Source organism: Panthera uncia, chromosome X, assembly GCF_023721935.1.
Source record: "Panthera uncia isolate 11264 chromosome X, Puncia_PCG_1.0, whole genome shotgun sequence".
Lineage (NCBI taxonomy): Eukaryota > Metazoa > Chordata > Mammalia > Carnivora > Felidae > Panthera > Panthera uncia.
The window spans coordinates 54,183,222-54,207,413 of NC_064817.1; the positions used below are offsets into that span (position 1 = coordinate 54,183,222).

The 24,192-nt window shown below is 40.1% G+C and overlaps 1 protein-coding gene across 1 annotated transcript in view; it reads left to right on the forward strand.

The window, feature by feature from the left end:
• AWAT1 (acyl-CoA wax alcohol acyltransferase 1) overlaps window positions 1-24,192 on the forward strand; it is a 56,096-nt gene that overhangs the window by 24,813 nt on the left and 7,091 nt on the right. Inside the window, exon 2 of the mRNA XM_049643255.1 lies at window positions 2,021-2,135. Within this exon, the coding sequence (XP_049499212.1) occupies window positions 2,021-2,135 (115 nt within the window). The remainder of the gene's footprint in view (window positions 1-2,020; window positions 2,136-24,192) is intronic.

Here is a 24,192-nt window from a genome sequence, read left to right on the forward strand (position 1 = left end):
TGTCATTTGCAAATATCTTTTCCCATTCCGTTGGTTGCCTTTTAGTTTTGTTGGTTTTTCCTTTTCTGTGCAGAAGCTTTTTATCTTCATAAGGTCCCAGTAGTTCATTTTTGCTGACAAAAATTGTTTTAATCCATTTTGTTCACTGATGTGTCCCTATGGCTCAAAACAGTGCTGACACATAGAAAAAACTCAGTAGATGTGCTATAATGGAGATATATACAAAGTGCTATGGTAGCAATAATAAATGAAAAAATTTTCACTCCCAATGTAGAAGTTTCATAAGTGGGTGACATCTGAATTGTGAGCTAAAATAGTAGGAGTTGCCAATCAGACAAAATGGGAGAAAGAACTCAGTTGACTTACAATGTATCAGGCACTATGTGAGGCCCTAGATATTCAAAGATGAACGACACAGTTCCCACCTTTGATCAGCTTAAAAGACAACTAGGGAGGAAGACAGGTAAGGAGATGACTGGAATAACTGAGTTAGAATAGTGTTAGTGTGGAGAAAGAGAAGCAGTAGATGAAGGGTACCTAATCTACACTGTGGAGGAGGGAACTGGAGGTAGTCAAAAAGGTTTCTTTAAGAGATTGAAATTGGAGCTGAGCATTGAAGGGCACAGTAGAATTAACTATGTGAAGACATAGGAAGCATTTCTGGCAGAGGGAGCAGAATGTACAAAGCAGCATAGACAAGCAGCAACTTGGCACATTTAGAATGGCTAAGCAGGGGCGCCTGGGTGGCGCAGTCGGTTAAGCGTCCGACTTCAGCCAGCTCACGATCTCCCGGTCCGTGAGTTCGAGCCCCGCGTCAGGCTCTGGGCTGATGGTTCAGAGCCTGGAGCCTGTTTCCGATTCTGTGTCTCCCTCTCTCTCTCCCCCTCCCCCGTTCATGCTCTGTCTCTCTCTGTCCCAAAAATAAATAAAAAACGTTGGAAAAAAAATTAAAAAAAAAAAAAAAAGAATGGCTAAGCAGATTGCAAGGAAGTGGTGGGGAGAGAGGAAGCTTGCCAGGTAGGCAGGGCTGGAGCACAAAAGCCATGGTAAGCAGCATGATACAAAGTGAGGATCTCTGGAAGAGTTTTAAAGAGAGAAATGACATGTCCAGATATGCAGTTTAGGAAGATCACTCTGGATCCTGGGTGCAGTGAAGGCAGTTAGATTGTCTAAAATTTGCTTCTTCCTATCAGGGGACAAGATGCAGCAACTCCCCACAAAGGGTTCATTTAGAAGGGTGGAGCATGGCAAGAGTGAGACATGAAGATGTTTGGGTGCTTGGGTTCTTGTCCTATAATGGGATGTTTGGAAATTCTTCCCACCTTGGAGAGGGTTTTGCTGGGGGGAAGCTACCTGGGAGAGTTAATACTTATGCTCCTTTCTTTGCAGAGCGTACCTTGTCCCTTCCTATTCCTTTGGAGAGAATGAGGTTCACAATCAAGAGACCTTCCCTGAAGGCACATGGATAAGGTTCTTCCAAAAAACCTTCCAGGACACATTCAAAAAAATCCTGGGACTAAATTTCTGTACCTTCCATGGCCGGGGCCTCACTCGAGAATCCTGGGGCTTCCTTCCTTTCAATCTGCCCATTACCACTGTTGGTAAGCTTTCCAATACCTCTGGACCACTCTGGTCGTTTATTCCCACCACCCAGGTCATCCATCAAGTCCAGGAGACCCAGCACACAGCTGGGATGGGCACTGGGAATTCCAGTAGGTATGGTTGAGGGCAGGGTGGGCAGGACAACTAAACAGATAAGAGTTGTTGCCATTCAGTAGCTGCCAAGAGAGCATCATCATTCACATGCATTCCTTCAACACTCTTCTGAGCTTACTCTCAGCATGCATGAGATTAGATATTTGGAGAATATGGGATGGGATGGGGTTAGAGCAGAGGGAAAGAACAGAGGAAAGGGAGGAGACACAGATACTGAGTTTCAGTATGTAGATCCCTCTGAGGGATGGGTAATTTGAGTTGAGGAAGGGAGGCTCAGATGCTTGTCTCTTCTCCTTCTCCATAGTTGGGGAGCCCCTGCCAATCCCTAGGATTAAGAAGCCAAACAAGAAGATAGTGGACAAGTACCATGCACTCTACATCAGTGCCCTGCGCAAGCTGTTTGACCAGCACAAAGTTCAGTATGGCTTTCCTGAGGCCCAGGAGCTGACAATCATATAACAGGAACTAGATTCCCCCATCACTAAAGTCCTAAAGCATGGATAGATCCAAATACGGTAACCCAGAAGGAAGAATTTAGAGAGAGAGGAGAATCTCAGGCATGAGGGAGGAGGCCAACCAAGCCAGAAAGTACTTAATGAATGGGGTTTTGCAGAAGAAACCAAAGGAGCAGAAGAGTAGGCAACAACCCACTGTAGAAAGCAGAGTCTTGTGAATCCAAAGCTCTTTTTTTTTTTTTTTTTGCCCCCTGATTCCAGCCAACCCTCTGACCAAAGGAATGAGAAGCCAAAAACCACCACCGCTCCCCCTTACCAAACCTTAGTGACACCATCACTCTTTAGATTTAGGCTTAGAAGCCTTGTTGAGAACAGGAATAGTTTGTTTCCTTCTCCTCCTTACAATTTGGGACCCACAACCAAGTAAACCAGGGACCTGAACTATAGCTGCTGATCCAAACAGAAAGGATTCCCTCAGTTGTGACACAATTCTACACTGCAAAAGCTTGCCACATGCAGTTATGCTGTTTCTTCTATAAAAATAAAGGTCTATGGGCACCTGGGTGGCTCAGTTGCTTAAGTGTCTGAGTGTTGATTTCGGCTCAGGTCATGATTTCACAGTTTGTGAGTTCAAGCCCCACGTTGGGCTCTGTGCTGATCCTGTGGAACCTGCTTTGGATTCTCTATTTCTCTCCCTCTCTCTCTGCCCCTCCCCTGCTCACGCTCTCTCTGTTTCTCTCAAAATGAATAAATAAACTTTTAAAAAGTTAAAAATAAAGGTCTAGATGTATAAAACAGGCTATGACTATTTTCTAATTACTGTGGTTCACTACTGGCCTTCCCTCAAACCTGGCCAGAAAGCTAGTCTGTGGAAAGCCATTTTCCTCCTCTTCATCCACCCTTTATACTTCCTCTGGCAGAAGAGGTGATGGAGAGGAACCAGAACTGCTACACAGTGTAGGATACAGAGGCAAAATCATGAGAACTGGCACAGGTATCCACTGAATAGCCCATCTCTCCTGACCCCCACATAACCATCCAGAGTCAGAAGGAAGGGAGCCACAAGACCATGAGTTTACTCAAGACTGTGAGTTTACTTTATGTCAACTTCCTACTGTGTAACATGGATTATGCCATTATTTTCACACTCTTTGTCTCTTAATGCTAACGCCAACCCTGTGAGATTCCATCACCTCCATTTCACAGCAGCTAAAACTCATAGTTAAGTAAATTGCCCAAAGCCACATAGCTTTGGATAGAACTAGCATTCAAACCTAGGCTTTGCTAATTCTAATCCAAAGTTCTTTCTAATACCATCACACATCCTATTCCTCACTTCCTGGAAACCTATTAATCAGCTTCATTTTCCTAAAGAAGGAAAATTTAAAGTAGTTCATGGCACCCCTCTTGAAGTAGTTCATAAGTGTGGGCAAAAATGACATGGATTCTACTCAGAGTGGATCCAGGTTAGGCCTCAGGGAAAGTAGTTTATTAATTAAAAAAAACTTTTTGTATCAACAGATTGGAAGTGAGAATCCAGAAATAAACCCATACATGTATGGTGTTGATTTTTGCCAATGGTGCCAAGACAATTCAACAGGGGTAAAGAATAGTCTTTTCACAGATATCATATGTTTTCACTCTTATGTGGATCCTGAGAAACTTAACAGAAACCCATGGGGAAGGGGAGGGAAAAAAAAAAAGAGGTTAGAGTGGGAGAGAGCCAAAGCATAAGAGACTCTTAAAAACTGAGAACAAACTGAGGGTTGATGGGGGGTGGGAGGGAAGGGAGGGTTGGTGATGGGCATTGAAGAGGGCATCTTTTGGGATGAGCACTGGGTGTTGTATGGAAACTAATTTGACAATAAATTTCATATATTAAAAAAAGAATAGTTTTTTCAATATATGATGCAGGGACAACTGGATATTCATATGGAAAAGAATGAAGTTGGAACTCTGCCTCAAACCATATACAAAAATTAACTCAAAGTGGATCAAAGACCTAAAGTGAGAGCTAAAAGTATAAAACTATTGGAAAAAAACATAAGAGTAAAGTTTGCTGGCCTTGGATTTGGCAATAGATTCTTAGATATGACACCAAAAGCACAAACAACAAATGAAAAAATAACTAAGTTGGACTTCATTAAAATTAAACACTTTTATGCTTCAAAGAACACTATCAAGAAAGTGAAAAGACAACCCACAGGAGAAATTTGCAAATCATGTGTCTATAAGAGTCTAGTATCCATAATATATAAAGAACTCTTACAACTCAATGACAAAAAGACAACCCAATTCAAAATGAGCAAAGGATTTGAAAGACATTCCTCCAAATAAGACATACAAATGAAAAGGTTCTCAATATTATTAATCATTAGGGAAATGCAAATAAAAACCACAATGAGATACCATTTCACACTCACTAAGATGACTATAACAAAAAAGACAGACAATACCAAATATTAGTGACGATATGGATAAATTAGAACCCTCAGGCATTGCTGATAGGAATATAAAGTGGTGCAGCCCCTTTGGAATACAGGTTGGCAGTTCCTCAAAAAGTTACACAGAGAGTCATCATATGACCCACAAGTCCCACTCCTACATATATACTCCCAATTTTGAAAATACATGATTCTACAAAAATTTGTACATGGATGATCATAGCACAATTACTTATAATAGCAAAAAATGAAAACAACACAAAGCCCATCAATTGATGTATAAACAAAATGTGGTATAGTTATACCATGGAATATTATTCAACCATGAAAGGAATGAAGTACTGATATACACCACAACATTGATGAACTTGCAAACATCATGCTAATTTTAAAAAGCCAGAAACCCAGGTTGTATATTACATAATTCCATTTCTATGAAATGTCCAAAATATGCAACAATGGAGATAAAGAGACAGAGACATAAAGTAGATTAATGGTTATCAGGGACTGGGGGAAAGGGGAAATGGGAGTGACTACTAATGGGTATGGAGTTTCAGGGATCATGAAAATGTTGTGTAATTAGATAGTGACAATGACTGTGCAACCTTGTGAATTATTAAAACCCACCATATTGTACACCTTAAACTGGCAAATTTTATAGTAGGTCAACTGTATCTTGAAAAAGTAATGTTTATGAAAAATCAGCCTTTTAATTTAAGGAAAAACGTGTGGGTTGTATGAAAAGTTGTATTAATGTTTCAGGGTGCCTGGGTGGCTCACTCAGTTGAGCGACCAACTCTTGATTTTGGTTCAGGTCATGATCCCAGGGTCATAGGATTGAGCCCCACGTTGGGCTCTGCACTGAGCTTGAAGCTTGCCTGGGATTCTCTCTCTCTCCCTCTGCCCCTCTGCCCCTCTGCCCCATTCTTTCTTTCTCTAAAAAAAAACAATAGTTGTATCAGAGTTTAAAAAACACAATAATTCTTTTAATACTTTTTATTTTGAAATGATTGCCAGTTCACAGGAAGTTGCAAAAGTAGTCCATTGGACCCTTTACCCAGCTTCCCACGATGGTGACCTCTTCTATAATTGAGTACAAAATCAAAACCATGAATTGACACCAGTACAATACTGCTGATTAGACTATAGGCCTTACTCAATTTCACCATTTTTATGCACACTTATTTGTGCGTGTGTATGTGTGCGTGTATACATGCAATTTGATCTCATATATAGATTTGTATGACTGGGGTGCCTAGGTGGCTCAGTTGGTTGACCATCCAACTCTTGATTTCAGCTCAGGTCATGCTCTCACAGTTCATGGGATCAAGCCCCTCTATTGGGTGTCAGCATATAGCCTGCTTGGGTTTCTGTCTCTCCCTCTCTCTCTCTGCCCCTCCCCTGCTCACACATGCACTCTGTCTCTCTCTCTCCTTCTCACTCAAAATAAACATTAAAAAATATAGATTTGTATGACCCCCATGACCATCATGACATAGAACTGTTTCATCACCATAGAGTAGCTACCGCATATCTCGCCTATATAATCACACACCTCTGCCTTCATCCCTGTGCCCTGGCAATCACTGATCTATTCTCCATCTCTTTAGCTTTATCATTTCAAGAATATTATATAAATGGAATCATACAGTATGTAATGTTTTGAGATTGTTTTTTTTTCACTAAGCATAATGCTCTTAATTAAGATCCATCCAAATTGTCATGTATCAATAGTTCATTCCTTTTTATTGCAGAGTAAGATTCCATGGTCTGGATGCACCAGAGTTTCTTTAAGCATTCACCTATTGAAGGACATCTGGATTGTTACCAGTTTTTGGCAATTACAAGTAAAGCCACTATTAACATCCATGTACAAATTTTTGTATAAATAGGATGTTTGATTTCTCTGGGATAAATGCCTAGGAGTGCAATTGCTGGGATATATGGTAATTGCACGTTTAGTTTTATAGGAAACTCTCACACTATTTTCTAGGGTGGCTGTACCACTTTGAGTTGCCATGAGCAATATATGAGGCATCTTAGCCAGTATTTAGTATTGTCACTGTTTTTTTTTTTTAAGTGTATTTATTTATTTTGAGACAGAGAGTGTATGAGTATGGGAGGGACAGAGAGAGATAGCAAGAGAAAGAATCCCAAGCAGTCTCCTTGCTGTCAGCATGGAGCCTGACACAGGGCTCAAGGCCATGGGTCAGCACAGAGCCTGACATGGGACTCGACCCCACGGACCATGAGATCATGACCTGAGCCGAAGTCGGAAGCTTAACTGACTGACCCAGGCGCCCCCCTCATGGTAGTTTTAATTTGCATTTTTGCTTTGGATGGGTCTCTGCTAGCTAGAAATGCCTGGGGACACTCACCTGGGCCCAGACTACTTGCAGCGATCCCACAAAGACATTTCCCCCTGGATCCAATGTTGTGGCCGTCCCAGCTTTTGTGGTTTTTATTATGATTGCAAGACATACCTCAGCAGCAACCATCAGGGAACTTTGAAAAAAACAAGGTTTATTGCTCAGGTTCTGGAGAGTCCACAACACACGAGTTGCCACACAGTAAGGTCATAGGTAAAGACAACATGCAGACCTGGAGTTCTGCCTTTCCTGGGGTCAAAGGTGGGGTGCCTAGGGCATTGCAAGTTCATTCTTAATTGAATTTAAGACATGAGTGGGAATTAAAACTTGGGAAGGGAAAAGCAGGGTCGCTCAGTCATTTATGTCACCCAGGGCTTTCAAAAAGGGGAGCCTCATGGTTGGGGCAGCCTGGCTCTTTATCTCATTGTGTAGCTGGTAATGTGTTTATTTGAGATGAAGGTCTTTGTGGTTTTGTTTTTTTTTTTTTTAATGTTTATTTATTTTTGAGACAGAGAGAGAGACCGACAGAGCACTACTTGGGGAGGGGCAGAGAGAGAGGGAGACAGATTCTGAAGCAGGCTCCAGGCTCCGGGCTCTGAGCTGCCAGCACAGAGCCTGATGCGGGGCACTAACTCAAGAGCTGTGAGATAATGACCCGAGCTGAAGTCAGGCGCTTAACCCACTGAGCCACCCAGGCTCCCAGAGATGAAGGTCTTTGATACGGAGGTCTTGCTAATTAAAAGCTAATTGTCAGGCACTTACACTACAATTGTCCTAATGGCTAATCATGTTAAACATATTTTCATGTACTTATTTGCTGTCTATATATCCTCTTCAGTGAAATGTCTCTGCATGTCTTTTGTCCATTTCAGAATTTTACTGTTGAGAGTTCTTTATATATTCTAGATGCTAGTTCTTTGTTGGATATATGGTTTGCAGATGCTTTTTCCCAGACTGTAGCTTGTCTTTCTATCCTAACAGGGTTTTTTACAAAGAAAATATTTTTACTTTTAGTGAGGTTGAATTTACCAAATTTTTCTTTTATGAATTGTATCAGTTTAGTATTACAACTGTAACAAATTACATTATAGTGGCTTAAAACAACTATTTTTTCACTTTCTGTAATATATGAGAAAAGAAATGCCAAATCAATTCAAAAAATCAAGAAAAGCTATAACTTAAAACTAAAATATGATATTTTGACTTTTGACTCCATTACACAAAATAAGCTGAGCAACAATTTTGACAAAAATATTGTCTCTCAATAACACATAAAAATCGGCAGAGTGAGATATTAAAGGAAAACATTTTATCCTGAACAGAGTATACCTCTGGTTTAATAGCTACAGGAAGAGAACTGTTTGTTGTAAGATCAGAATTGGGGGCGGGGTTATCTGTAGAAGCATTAATGAAATTCCTGGCAAAGTTAACTGAAATCATTGAAGAGGAAGGCTAATATTTCCAAACAGGTGTTTAATATCAACAAAACAGGGTTTTTTGTAATCTTATGCGGTCACAAATCTACAATGCCAAGAAATACAAATCAAGGCTTAGCTATAAATCGGAGGAAATTGAACTGTTAGATTCTCAAAGGAACTCAGCCATAAAGATTTCATTGAAATAGAGCAAAGGGTCACTGTTAGAGATGCTCCAGAAATTATCCTGCTCCAAATATTTGTCATGCATCAATACACATCTCACTGACAACAAAAACATTCCAGAAAGATGACCCTATTTTAAAATGTACTTGGAGGGTCCTGAGAGAAATAAAGAATGCTGATGTTTACTTAAGGAATATTCAGCAGAAAAATATGACATCTTCATTCTGAACTTCAAGGACTTATATTTTTATTTTTGAAAAAAATGGAATATAATTCACATACCATATAATTTACCCTTTTAAGTGTACAATTCAGTGGTTTTCATATAGTCACAATGGACAGCTTAGGCCAGCCCATGAGGAATAATTACACCCCAAAAGAAACATTTATAATGCAGCATTTCTATTTAGTGTTTTGTTTTATATAGTTAATAGTGTTTTGTTTTACATAATTAATGAGATTTTTTTTAAAATATATATTTGGATTTTCTTTTTATTTATTTTCATTACCAATTTTGGTATTTTTACAGAACGAGATGAATTTTCAGAAACAAATTACAACATATTATATTGCACCAGTAAGATATGAGTTTACTTTATGATAGCTTAATGCCTGAACTTGGTCCAGGAACCAACTGGTTACAAGTTATTTGCAAACAATATGATTGTTTACTTTTAAAACTCAAGAGAATAAACTGATAAATTGTTAGAATTGGTAAGAGAGTTCAGTCAAGTAGCTAAATACAAAATAATAAATGCAAAATCAATTTTTCTTGTATACTAATAATAACCAATTAGTAAATATAATAGGAAAAAGATGTACAAAAACTTATTGAGATATATGAAGGAATGTGTAAATAAATGGAGAGACAAACTATGTTCCTGGATGAGAAAACTCAATATTGTGAAGATATTAATTATTAATTATTTCAAAAAAAATTTCCAAATTAGATTGAATGTTTAATGCACTTCCAATTAAAATCCTAATAGTTTTGTTTAGCACTTAAGAAAGCTATTCTAGGGGCACCTGGGTGGCTCAGTCAGTTAAGCATCCAACTCAGTTTTGCCTCAGGTCATGATCTCACCAGTCGTGGGTTCAGGCCCACATCAGGCTCCTTGCTGACAGCATGGAGTCTGCTTGGGATTCTCTCTACCCTTCTGTCTCTGCCTCTCCCCCACTTATGCTCTCTCTCTCTAAAATAAATAAATAAACTTAAAAACAAAGAAAGCTATTCTAGGGGCACATGGGTGGCTCAGTCACTTGAGCATCCACTTCAGCTCAGGTCAAGATTTCACAGTGAGATGGAGCCCCGGGTCCGGAGCCTGCTTCAGACTCTCTGTGTCCCTCCCTCTCTGCCCCTCTCCCACTCGCTCTCTCTCCCTCTCTCTCTCTCTCAAAAATAAACATTAAAAAAAGAAAGCTATTCTAAAATTCATCCAAAAGAATAAACAGTCAAAAAGTAACAAGGCAATTTTTGAAAACTAAGTGTAATGTGGAGAAATTAGCACAACTTGATGTTAAAAAACATTATAAATATTCAAATATTAAAATAGAATAGTACTGGTATTAGCTAGGATGCAACAGGAAGCTACTCAAATAAGAGGGCTAAAAGATTTTTGCTTGGCCCTAGTGCTTTCTAGGACAAAGAAAGACCCCAATCCAATGGCACAACTCCATTGTCTGAGTGTGCAGCAAAGTCAAGGTCTGTCAAAATTTGTTGAGCTTTAGAGTTGATTGGGGTCTCTGCACAGGCATCCCAGAACAGGCTTCCCTCCCATGTCACAGACCCAGGCTCACTAATGTCTGGTGGCTGCATAATGAAAGTATCAGGAGGGACAATCGAGAGGGGTTGGAGGGAAAATAGATGGAGAATGTTCCTTGCTGGGGGGAGGAAAAAGACCTTCAGACTCACTGCTGCCCCCAGGTCCAAGACTACAATAGGAAACCCATCATTTTTGGACCTCCACAACAGAAATCACCACAGCCTCAAGACATAATGTCTGAGGAAAAACTAAGATATTTTTAGAGCCTAATCTCTGGATCTCAGGACCTGGTGGAGTTTTATCTTAATAACCAGCTTTTCTCTCTTCCCCATTAACTGGAAGAAAACTCAGCTTAGAGATGGCCTAGGACAAGGAATGGGTGAGTCAGAAAACAGAGAGCTTATAGGAATAGCTGGAGAGGGACTCCACCCCCTTGACAAACCCAACCGCCTGGAGGTAAGCCAGGTGACACAGCCCAAAAGCATCTGTGCAAACAAGTCCTCCCAGAAGACAAGCAGAGTCTGGGAGATGCCTCCCTTTTTATCCCCAGGATCTCTCACACCATATGACATATACAGGTCATTATGGCACAAGTTGTTCCTAGAGTATTAGCAATTCAGCAAATGTGTCAGCCTAAATTGTTATTTGTCCCACATCACTAGTGCTTTCAAGCTATCATAACAATATTCTGTCAATATTTTAACAACTGGTTATGGATTTCTTACTATGTGACAGGCACTGTTCTAGATGCTAGCATTGTAGCATTGAATAAAACAGACCCCGCCCTCTCAGAGACTACATCTTAATTGTAGGAGACAGAAAAACAAGCAAGCAAGCAACACCATCAGATAGTGATATGTGCCATGAAGAAAAGTAAGGCCAATAAGGGATCAGTGTGTGACAGGGGGTCCTACTTCACCTAGGCTGGTAAAGGAGGTCTTCCTTGGAAAGGTATTATTTGGATAGAGATCTAAGCAGAGGCAGCCAGTCTTGTTAACGTTGGAGGAAAACCAGTCCCAGCAGAGGGACCAGTAAGGACAAAAGCCTGAGAGGAAATCTAGTTGGCAGGTTCAGGGAACAGCAAGATTTCCTGGTAACTGGATGGAGTGGAATGAACAGGGAAAGAAGGGAAGAATAGTGAACCTTTATAAACTATCACCTAGATTCAACAGTTGTCATGACACTGCCACTTCTTGGCTGGCTCAGTTGGTGGAGCTTGCAACTCTGGTTCTTGGGGTGGTAAATTTGAGCCCCACGTGGGGTGGAGAGATTATTTCAAATAAGTTAATCAATTTAAAAGATACTGCTGCTTGCTTCATCTATTCCAAAGGGTTCTTTTTAGCTGAAGTGTTGTAAAGTAAATTTCACCTTTATGTGGGTCACATCTAAAATAATGACCATTTTCTTAGGTAACAATAAAGTTATTATCACACCTAAAGAATTAACTATAATTCCCTAGTACCATCTAATACTTGCTCTGTAGTCAAATTTCACTCATTATTTTCAAAATTTTTTTTTTAATTTTTAAGTTTATTTATTTGAGAGAGAGAGAAGGCACAAGTGGAGGAGGGGCAGAGTAAGAGGGAGAGAGAGAGAATCCCAAGCAGGCTCTGCACTGTCAGCATGGAGCCTCACACATGGGTTTGAAATTGTGAGATCATGATCTGACTAAACCACCCAGACACCCCTCAAAATGTTTTTAACTGTTGGTTTATGATGTAAATATATTCTCAGTTATTTTCTTTATTTGTTTATTTATAATTACTATTTATTGTGTTTTTTCTATAGTCCTTTTTTAATTTAAATTTTAGTAAGTTAACATACAGTACAATATTGGTTTCAGGAACAGAACTCAATGGTTCATCACTTACAAACAACAGCTGGTGGTCATCATAACAACTGCCCTCCTTAATACCCATCCCCCATCTAGCCCATCCCTCACCCACCTCCTCCAGCAACCCTCAGTTTGTTCCCTATTGTTAAGAGTGTCTTGTGGTTTATTTCCTTTCTCTTCTTTTTTTCCCCTTCCCATATGTTCATCTGTTTTGTTTTTTAAATTCCACATATGAATGAAATCATATGGTATTTGTCTTTCTCTGACTGACTTACTTCACTTAGCATAATGCACTCTAGCTCCTTCCCCCATCATCATTGCAAATGGCAAGATTTCATTCTTGTTGATGGCTGAGTAATATTCCATGGTGTGTATATGGATGTGTGTGTGTGTGTGTGTGTGTGTGTGTATGTGTGTGTACATCTCACATCTTCTTTATCCATTCATCAGTTGACATTTGGGCTCGACTTAAAATTATTTTAAATAAATTATTTTAATCTAGAGCAGCACTGCCTCTCCACTCCCCCCCTTTTTTTATACCATTGATTTTTTAAAGAAACTAGATCACTGGGACACCTGGATGGCTCAGTTAAGCATCCAACTTTGGCTCAGGTCATGATCTCACAGTCTGTGAGTTCAAGCCCCATGTTGGGCTTTGTGCTGACAGCTCAGAGCCTGGAGCCTGCTTTGGATTCTGTGTCTCCCTTTCTTTCTCTGCCCCTCTACCACTCATTCTCTCTCTCTCAAAGATAAATAAACATTAAAAAATTAAAAAAAGAAACTTAGATAACTTTCCTATATAAGGTCCCATATTCGGGATTAGTCTGTTAGCCTCCTCATGGTGTCTTTTAACTTGTTCCTTTATTTCTCCTATTTCCTGTAAACTAGAAGCTAGCCAGAGGCTTCTTTAGATTCAGGTTCACCTTTGGAAGGGAGAATACTCTAAAGGTAGGTGTAAGGTTGCACATTGCAGTTATCTTCCTTATAGTGCTTCTAAGATTGACCCAAAATATGTGTGCTGATGACCTAATCTTTTCATCATAACATTCCACATCAACCTTTCACACCGTGATTTTAGCAGTCAATGATGGTCATTTCAGGACACGATTATTTCATCAGAGGTTGTACAATAATGTTTTTCTATTTCTATCATTCCATCCACATTTATTAGCTCACATAATGAAGTATATTGATAAATCTCACTTCCAACTCCATTCCTCTGACCTGCTCCTTCTCTCTCCCTACAAGCAAGTATTTTTGATATTTTGAGGGTTTTTTTCTAGTGGTCTTCTTACAATTAGAAACATTTGTATGTATATATTTGTATATATGGATATATTTGTATCCCTTCCTTCTTGACAAAAGGTTACATTACTGTATATGCTATTCTGTATATTTCTTTTTTATTTTTTAATGTTTATTTATTTTTGAGACAGAGAGACAGCACAAGCAGAAGAGGGGCAGAGAGAGAGGGAGACACAGAGCCCGAAGCAGGCTCCAGGCTCTGAGCTTTCAGCACCGAGCCCGACACAGGGCTTGAACTCATGGACTGCAAGATCATGACCTGAGCCGAAGTTGGTTGCTCAACCAGCTGAGCCACTCAGGCACCCCTATTCTGTATCTTTCTTTTTTGATTTAAATATATCCTGGAAATCACTCCATATCTGTGTCTCCAGATCTCCATCACTGGAAGATCTTCATCATTGGTTTTGAACAGGGGAATGGCAAAATCTGGTTTGCAGTTTAGAAGACTTCCTCTTGCTGCCTTGTGAAAAAATAGAATTGAAAATGGCAAATACCAAAGCATAGAGATCATGAAAAGGCTGCTATAATAGTCCAGGGAGATGAGCCATTTTTAATGATGTAAATGAAGACAACTCAGATGAGGGAGGGAGGGGCCTGGGCCCTTGACAGCTTCCCTGAGTTGACCTGCAGAGCAGTTCAGACATTTCATGGTGTCCAAAATAGAGAGAAATACATATTTACCTTATTTAGCCTACATTTTAGTTTGGATCTCTGTCACATGCACTGAACCACATTCTAACTAATACAAATCATTCTGGTTCTAACAAGCTCTGATTATTACCACTGGGAGTCACAACAACTGGCTTCTTGTCTTGACTGTATTGGTCATGTCACCTTGAACAAAGAAGAAGTAGGAGGGTGTTCAAGGTGGAGGTAACAGCATGGGTGAGGTTGTAGAGACTGTGTAATTTGGCCTTTATCTTACAAGCAACAGAATGCACCTGAAAGTGAGAAGTACAAAAGGAATTTTCAGAAGATTAAATGGATAGTACTATAGAAGGGAAGATAAACTAGAGACTAGGAGACCATAATAAGAATCCACTCCAGGCCTTGATTCTACCCAACAGGCAGTCATTGATGAGCCAAAATTATTTATTTCCTCAAAGACTTACCATGGTGAATATTGCCACCACCTCTCTGACTCTACTTCCTACTATATATATATATATATATTTTTTTTTTAACTTGTTGCTAACTCCACTCCAGCCACACTGATGTGTTTGCTGTTTCTTGGATAAATTTCTTGAACAAGTATGCTCATGCCTCAGGGATTTTGTAGTTGTATGCTCTGTCTGGAATGACTCTTCCCCTAGAGGGCCACATGCCTTCCCTGACCAATCTACCTAAAATGGGAGCCCATTTCCCATCCCCCTTACTCTGATTTATGGTACTTCACAGAATGTATCACCACTTGGCTATATATTTTGTTGCTGCTGCTGTTGTCTCCCCTCCCTAGAGTATAAGCATCATGAGGACAGGGATTTTGTCTAGCTCACTGCTGCTATAACCCCAGTACTTAGAACATTGCATTAAAATATAGATGGCACATAATAAATATTTTTTGAATGAATGAATGATATATAAAATAGACTTCTCTTAAGTATTTCTACCAATATTTTACTTCAAGGAATGGAGAAACCAAGAGACAACCAAAGTAAGGAGGGGAGGGCTAAGATGGAAGACTCAGAGACTAAAAACATAAGGGAAGGAGATTGAAGAGGAGCTAAGAGGCTTAGCCCAGTCCCATTTACAGACTGAAATGCATTCAGGTAAACTGTGGAGTAACTTTTCTTCTTGTTTTTTTTTTTTAATTTTTAATGTTTATTTTTGAGAGACACAGACAGACAGAATGTGAGCGGGGGAGGGCCAGAGAGAAAAGGAGACACAGAATCCAAAGCAGGCTCCAGGCTCTGACCTGTCAGCACAGAGCCTGATGCAGGGCTTGAACTCACAAACTGAGCCGTGAGATCATGACCTGATCTGAAGTCAGATGCTTAACTGACTGAGCCACCCAGGTGCCCCATGTAGAGTAAGTTTTCTGTAACTAACTAAACCTGCTAGTTTTGCATCCCTGTCTTTTCCCCCAAAGTTATGAAAATTTTAAGAACAATAGACTTTTAAATTTTTAGAAAAATATATAGAAAAATATCTTCATAACCACAAAGTGGGGAAGAATTTATTAAGCAACACACAAAAAGTACAAACCTTAAAGGAAAGGATTGATAAATTCAACCACATTAAAATTAATAACTTTGAAAAATTCTAAAGAAAGGGAAAAGACAATCTACAAACTAAGAGAAAAATCATTCATTCAACAAATATTATTGAGCACCTACTATGTGCCAGGTACTGTTAATGGTCCTTAGGATAAATCAATGGACAAATCAAACAAAAAATCCCTACCCTTGAGGAGCATTCTATATATCTATATCATCTATATCTATATCTATATCTATATCTACATGTTAATTACTACAGACTAAGTACATTGTAAATATTTTACGTATATTAACTCTTGTAATTGGCACAAGTCTATGAGTTAGGTATTCCACAGATGAGAAAAATGAAGCTAAAAGAGGTTAAGGACACAGGCACAGAGAAGTTAATTGCCTGATATCACAGTTAATGAAGGGTGGAGCTGGGATTTGAACCCAGGCAGTCTGGCTCTAGAGGCTATGTTCTCTATACCTTAGCACAAATTGGTATATTAGCATTCACTGCACCTGACAAAGGATTAGTATATGGACTGTGTCAAAGAGCTCCTACAAAGCAGTAAAAGAAAAACAAGCATCAGAAAAATGAGTAAGAGACATAGCAGGTATTTTCCAGAAGAAAGATGGCCCATAAATATATTAACTGATGTTCAACCTCTTTAGTAATTGGGGAAATACAAGTTAAAACCACAACCAGGTAGCATTCAACACTAAACTGATTGGCAAAAATTAAAAAGTGAGTTCAAGTAAAACTGAATATGCACAGAACCTATGATTCAGCAGTTCCACTCCTAGGCATATATCCTAGAGAAACTTTTACACATGAGCACCAGAAGGCATGTATAAGAATATTCTGGAAGTTGGGGCGCCTGAGTGGCTCAGTCGGTTAAATGTCCAACTTTGGCTCAGGTCATGATCTCACAGTTCGTGCGTTTGAGCCCCGCATCAGGCTCTGTGCTGACAGCTCAGAGCCTGGAGCCTGCTTCAGATTCTGTGTCTCCTTTTCTCTCTGCCCCTCCCCCTCTTGCTCTCTGTCTCTCTCTTTAAAAAATAAATAAACATTAAAAAATTTTTAAAAGAATGTTCTGGAAGCATGGTTTATAATAACAAAAACAAGCTGGAAACAACCCAAATGTCCATCAATAAGAGCATGAATGAACAAATCATGGTATATCCATCCATATTCATACAATAGAATATAAAAAACAGAACTACATATATCAACAAAGATTAATCTCAAAACCTTAGTGTTCAGTGAAAACAATCAAGCCACAGCAGAATATCATATTTTATACACACGCACACATACACACATATGTATATATGCAAATATATACATATACATGCAAAACTAAACAATGTTTTATTGTTTAGGGACACATACATACATATATGACACAACTACCAATAAAAGCAAGAGAATAATAGACAAACTCATCAGTATAATGGTTTTTCATGGTGGGGGGAGGAGATGAGGGGAATATTAGGCAGAAGCATGTGAGGGCCTTCGACGCTACTGACAGCATACTATTTCTTTTCTTTTTTTTTTTTTTAATTTTTTTTTCAACGTTTTTTATTTATTTTTGGGACAGAGAGAGACAGAGCATGAACGGGGGAGGGGCAGAGAGAGAGGGAGACACAGAATCGGAAACAGGCTCCAGGCTCCGAGCCATCAGCCCAGAGCCTGACGCGGGGCTCGAACTCACGGACCGCAAGATCGTGACCTGGCTGAAGTCGGACGCTTAACCGACTGCGCCACCCAGGCGCCCCAGCAGCATACTATTTCTTTAGCTGGGTGGTATATACACATGCATTCTCGTGATTATTCTTTCAACTCTTTTATACATGTGATATATTTCACAATCATACAAAGAAAAAAATCTGAAAAGCATTAAGCTGGAAGCTCACGCTTCTTTCTGCTGGTCCACCCTTTGTTTCATGTCCGATTTCTTGATGTCGACTGAACTGCTGGGACTGCCTCCTGGCACCCCACACTTGATGTGTGCCCTTCATACCAGTTCTTCCCCAGTGGTGACAAATTATCAGCCTTTGTGCCAAATCTGTTTGAAGTAGTGTTTTGTTTAGACAGTATAGTGATTGTTGTTTTTGAATTTTAAAATGGGTCAGAAAAAGAAAACACACACATGCACACACATATGCACATACATTCAAACATAGAAAGGTAAAATACATATGCAAAGTATTGACAATTGTTGAATTGAAGAGGTAGATGATATACAGCTGTGTATTATTCTATTCTTTCAACTTTCGTTTGTTTGAACTTTTTTACCAAAAAAAGTTGGACAAACCAATTCTGAAGTTCTTTATTTTTTAAATGTTTATTTATTTTTGAGACAGAGAGAGAGTGAGTGAGTGGGGGAGGGACAGAGAGAGAGGGAGACACAGAATCCAAAGCAGGCTCCAGGCTCTGAGCTGTCAGCACAGAGCCTGACGCGGGGCTCGAGCCCACGGACTGTGAGATCATGATCTGAGCCAAAGTCGGATGTTTAACTCTGAGCCACCCAGGCGCCCCTGTTCCCTCATTTCTAGTACCTCTGTTCCCTAGAGACATTGGAGTTTGTAATTTGTGGTTCAGCTTGTAGATCTTGGCCCCTCCTAGATCGCCCTGCTTCCTAAATGTAAGCAGGTCATGGTGTTGGGACATGAAAGGTGTTTCTCTCATTTCCTTAAGCTGAATAAACCATACCTGAAGTTTTGTTTTTTATAACAGGTTCAGGACAATACAAACTGCTGTAATTCACCACTACCCTGCAGTGGAGAAGGAGACCCTCCATCAGCTACAGTAACCACAGTACCCATATCCAGCAGCTACAGTAAATTTGGCAACTGTACTATACATTGTAAGATACAGGTGGGGCCTTGAAACAGGCAAGCCACACCAGCTAGCTTCTCCCAGAAGATAAGATGAAGAATTTTATGATTCTTTATGCCTCCTGTAGTCTCTCTGACACCAAAGGTGAAAAGGGTGGGAAAGTAAGATCTTTGAGCAACATCAAGGGGCCATTGGGAGTAAACTACTGTATCGGGTATATAATGTCTGAGATAAATGGCTGTTACCTGTGCCTGGACTTGTGAGTTAGAAAGAATCCCTTGAGGGTGCATAGACACCAGAAAGTTTGTGGTCAATAAACCATTTCTCTTCAGACTGATGGATTTAGTTGCTCAGAGACCAATTACATTAGAAAAACTGAAGCAGCTTCCCAGTTAGCATTTGTCTTGCCATGTTCTGTAATATGACAGTTTCTTTCTTTGCAAACTCTGGTTTTCATTCCTGCAGCTATCACACTGTACTAAACAAATCCTTGATCCCTGCCACCCCCAGCTCAGCTATTTCTGCACACACCATATAGCATGAATTCATCCAATTGTTTAGAATGCAAAACAGGATTAGAAGGAATAGGCAGATATCCAGAGGCAGCCAATGTCACTTGGGGAATAAGCTGAGGTTGGCTAGTGATACTGCATGACAAGCTGGATCAGCCAGCCAAAGAAGTAAGGGAAATGGCAAGATCCCTGTCTGATTGTTCTCATCACCTGGACAGGGAGGTCAAGATCACTTGTACTTCTGATCCCCACTCACCTTTGACCTAGGACTAGAATTGAATGGTTTCTACTGGCCATGTTACTTTTTGGAATGGCCTTGCCTTTTGGTTTATTCTTGCCTTGACCTCCACGTGTAGTTGATGTCCCAGATTTTAGAACTTCAACTTGTTTCTGATACCTAGATCCCCACATGAACAGGAATTAGTTTGTGGGAATATTGATGCCTGCCCATCCTTCTCCATGACCTACTTTGGCTATTTGCTTTCAACATCCTATGGTTGCCGAACTCAAGGATTTGATACCGCTCTGATAAATCCTTACCAGGCCAGGGACTGAAGAAAAGGAAAAGAACTCTATTACCAAAGCTCTGGCATCAAAAAGGTATCTTCAGGCCTCTGAAAAGGAAGTGAAGGCCAAGACCAGACAAATTAGCTGCTGAGTTGTGACCCAGAGACAAGACAATACTTCTCATGTGCAGTGCCCAAGAGGAAAATCCCTACTAGAAAAACATGAATCAATAAATATAGACAGATAGAGAAGAGGGACATCATAAAACAATTATAAGAGTGTGTCATTAGCCAAGGATCATGAGTAATTCTGTGAGGTCATATTAACAAAAAAGAGAAAGAAAAGGGAGGATCAGTATGCTTACTAACAACCAGTTCTCACATTCCCAGGTTTCCTAATTTCTTTTGGCCATCACTCCATTTTCTTCAATATAATTCAGGGTGGCCAGGACTACCCACATACCAAGAAAGTCGTTGGCCTAGGAAACTGTGATCACTCTCATCCTTAGTTCAGGTGAGACTAGATTAATTCTTTTCTTAAAAATAAAACAGTATGAAAGCATAGAAACCAAGGTATTGATAATACAGATTTCTTACCCCCAATTTTCTTGGGTGCAGGCTGATTTCAGTGATCCCCAGCTTACAAGTTCCATTTCCCCACACATCATCACAGCCCTGGACTTGGCTTACATTTAAATATACCCTGACCTTGAGCTGAGGTAAATCTGAGCGGCAGCTCCACTGGGTCTGGTAGGATTTGGGAGGGGCCTTCATGAAACCCTGTTTCCTGAGTTGTTTGAAGAAAAGGGTCAAGCCCTCTCTTCAGACCCAGTCATCTCCTTGGAGAGAGAGGCTGATTCTGCTGACCAGGCTACCTGGACACCTCCCAGGTTGACAGAGGCTCTAGAAAGCACCCCGCTTTCTGTACTAGTAAATCCTAAAAACTATTGGAAGAAAGGAAATTGAGCAGTGCCACTGAAAAAGCTGCAGATACATGAGGGTGTCTGATCAGTGACCTTTCATTATTAGAGGACCTAGAAGTCTGACCAGATAATGGAAAAGGCATGCCTGAAGACTTGTGCTTCCTCTATAATAGGAGATTACTTGAATGAACCATGCCATATCCATACAATGAAATGCTGTGTATGATGTTAGAGAAGAAAATTAACATGAAAAATGTCCGCAATATATGGCTGGGTGAACAAGCAGGTTACAACACACTATATAGAATATGATTCCAGTTTGGTTAATAAATTATATATAATAACTAACACTTACTGAACTTTAAATATAACCATATATATGAACAAGGCACTGAGCAAAGTGCTTTACATTAATTATTTTATCCTCATAACCACCCTATGGTGTAGGTAGCAGGTATTATGTTTTTACAGATAAGGAAACTAGGAAGGAAAAAGGTAAGTAATTTGCCATAGTTCACTTGAATGACAGAGCTGAAATACAGACATAGATATGTTGGACTCAAGAGCCCAAATTTGCAGAAAACATGAATAGACACTTCTCTAAAGAAGACATCCAGATGGCCAACAGACACATGAAAAGATGCTCAACGTCGCTTCTCATCAGGGAAATACAAATCAAAACCACACTCAGATATCACCTCACGCCAGTCAGAGTGGCCAAAATGAACAAATCAGGAGACTATAGATGCTGGAGAGGATGTGGAGAAACGGGAACCCTCTTGCACTGTTGATGGGAATGCAAACTGGTGCAGCCACTCTGGAAAACAGTGTGGAGGTTCCTCAAAAAATTAAAAATAGACCTACCCTATGACCCAGCAGTAGCACTGCTAGGAATTTACCCAAGGGATACAGGAGTATTGATGCATAGGGGCACTTGTACCCCAATGTTTATAGCAGCACTCTCAACAATAGCCAAATTATGGAAAGAGCCTAAATGTCCATCAACTGATGAATGGATAAAGAAATTGTGGTTTATATACACAATGGAATACTACGTGGCAATGAGAAAGAATGAAATATGGCCTTTTGTCGCAACATGGATGGAACTGGAGAGTGTTATGCTAAGTGAAATAAGTCATACAGAGAAAGACAGATACCATATGTTTTCACTCTTATGTGGATCCTGAGAAACTGAACAGAAACCCATGGGGGAGGGGAAGGAAAAAAAAAAGCGGTTAGAGTGGGAGAGAGCCAAAGCATAAGAGACTCTTAAAAACTGAGAACAAACTGAGGGTTGATGGGGGGTGGGAGGGAGGGGAGGATGGATGATGGGTATTGAGGAGGGCACCTTTTGGGATGAGCACTGGGTGTTGTATGGAAACCAATTTGACAATAAATTTCGTATATTGGAAAAAAAAGAGCCCAAATTTGGGGCGCCTGGGTGGCTCAGTCAGTTTAGCATCCAACTTCAGCTCAGGTCATGATCTCATGGCTCATGAGTTCGAGCCCCATGTCAGGCTCTGGGCTGACAGCTCAGAGCCTGGAGCCTGCTTCGGATTCTGTATCTCCCTCTCTCTCTGCCCCTTCCCTGCTCATGCTCTCTGTCTCTCTCTCTCAAAAAAATTTTTTAATTAAAAAAAAAGCCCAAATTTTACAGTGATACTATGTCTATATTTCTACAGAAAAAAAAAAAAAGTCAAGAAACAGAAGTACCAAGATGTTAACATTAACTGGTTATTTCTGGGTGATGAGATTGTGAGTGACTTTTGTTCCCTCTATGCTTTCCTGAGTAGTCTGAAGCATTTGTGATTTACGTGGATTATGTTTATAATCAAGAAAAACAATAAATTTCCAGTTTGAAAAAAGCGAATACCAACTGTTTCCAACCTGTAAGTGGCAAACTTCTGGGGAGTGGAGGGAGTAAACTATCACAAGGGTTCTGGAAATTCCCACATGATCCAACCATTGTCTAGAATGAATAAATAAGGGGTACCTGGATGGTTCAGTAAGTTAAGTGTCTGACTCTGGTTTTCAGCTCAGTTTTTGATCTCGCAGTTCATGAGTTCAAGCCCCACATCAGGCTCTGCATTGACGAGCCTGCTAGGGATTATCTGTCTCCCTCTCTCTGCCTCTCTCTCTCTCTCAAAAATAAATTAAAATAAACATTTATAAAAATAGAGTGAATAAATATGTTTGCATATATTTTTTTCAAATGTCATATTGTATACTATTATGTTGTATACCCATAGTGCTTGAGTTTATTACATATTTCTTAATCAATGAATATAAAAAATACAACTATTATCATGTGGAAGTCCATAAATTTTAAACACTAAAGCAAGGGATGGGATTTGCTGCTAAAAGGAAAAATATATGAGGGCGCCTGGGTGCATCTGACTTCAGCTCAGGTCATGATCTCGCAGTTTGTGAGTTTGAGCCCTGCATCATCGGGCTCTGTGCTGACAGCTCAGAGCCTGCTTCAGATTCTATGTGTCTCTGTCTTCCCCTCCCATGTTCATGCTCTGTTTCTCAATAATAAATGTTAAAAAATTATTTTAAAAAAGGAAAAATATATGTATGGATCAGCTCTGTAGCCTGAGTGTCTTCTCGACAGCTTACCTCCTTTTTCTCAGAAGCGATGAGAGGAAATGGAGGGGAAATGCACAAATTATTAAAAGTTAATCCAGGAGAAGACAATTCAGAAAGATGAGAGAATATGGAGAGGGAGTTGTTGTAGGCTCAGAAATTCTATTATGGAAAGACAGAATGCTAATCTCCCCTATATTGCCAGAGGCTAGTCCTCACCCTCTATCATAAGGATGTCAACACCTGTGTAGGGTGAGATGCTGTAATACCTGAATGCTATCATTTGCTCAAGGGCCAGGCTGCTATCCAATTAGCAGGAAGACTTGGAGTGGGGCAGGCCCTCCACGTCTTTTGCCAAACTGACGCAAAGGTCAGCAACTGTCTTTCCTTTCTCTCATTCTTCCTCTCCCTTTTTGTAATGTGTCCCTTGTCTTCTGTTTCTGCACATCTTCTTGGCCTCCACTCAAGTCTCTAGGTTATACTACTCCACAGGACTTCTGTGATTTCATTATCCATAAAAAATGATCCTGATCACAAATAAGATACTGATCATTCATTCAATACTAAGGGCCTTAGGGGCAGAGGCAATGACAAATTAGATATAGTCCCTACCCCTTTAGAAGCATAGAGACTTCAGGTGTGAAAAACAGACAAAAAATAAAAACAAATCTACAACTCAATTTGCTTCATTGGGCATGAAGTTACAAAAAGGTAAGAGACAGAAGTCAGAGAGAGGAATGAAGGCTTCACTTCCCCCTTCCCATTTTAGCCTGTATTTGGGACTCACCTAGGGACGAGGCTCCACACCATCACCTCTGCTTAGGGGAGCTGGTGCTGAGGCTTGGAAGACTAGCTAACTCTAAGGAAGAACAGTCTTCAACAGTCCGATGGCATGGGGAAAAAAGAGGGTAGGAAGGAGGATTGTTCTATATTAAAAGCAAATTTAGATCTTGCCAAAGGGCTCAAACTGGATGTCTGATCCAGTCCTTGAATCCAGATGTCAATCTGCAGGAAATACAGAGGAACACCATGAGTGTGCAGGAAACAAAGTCCAGGCTGCGGGAAATTCTCTAGGTCATATGTGGGTTCTTGAAGAGGTAAATAACGTCAGGAAAAGAAAGGGATGGAGGGG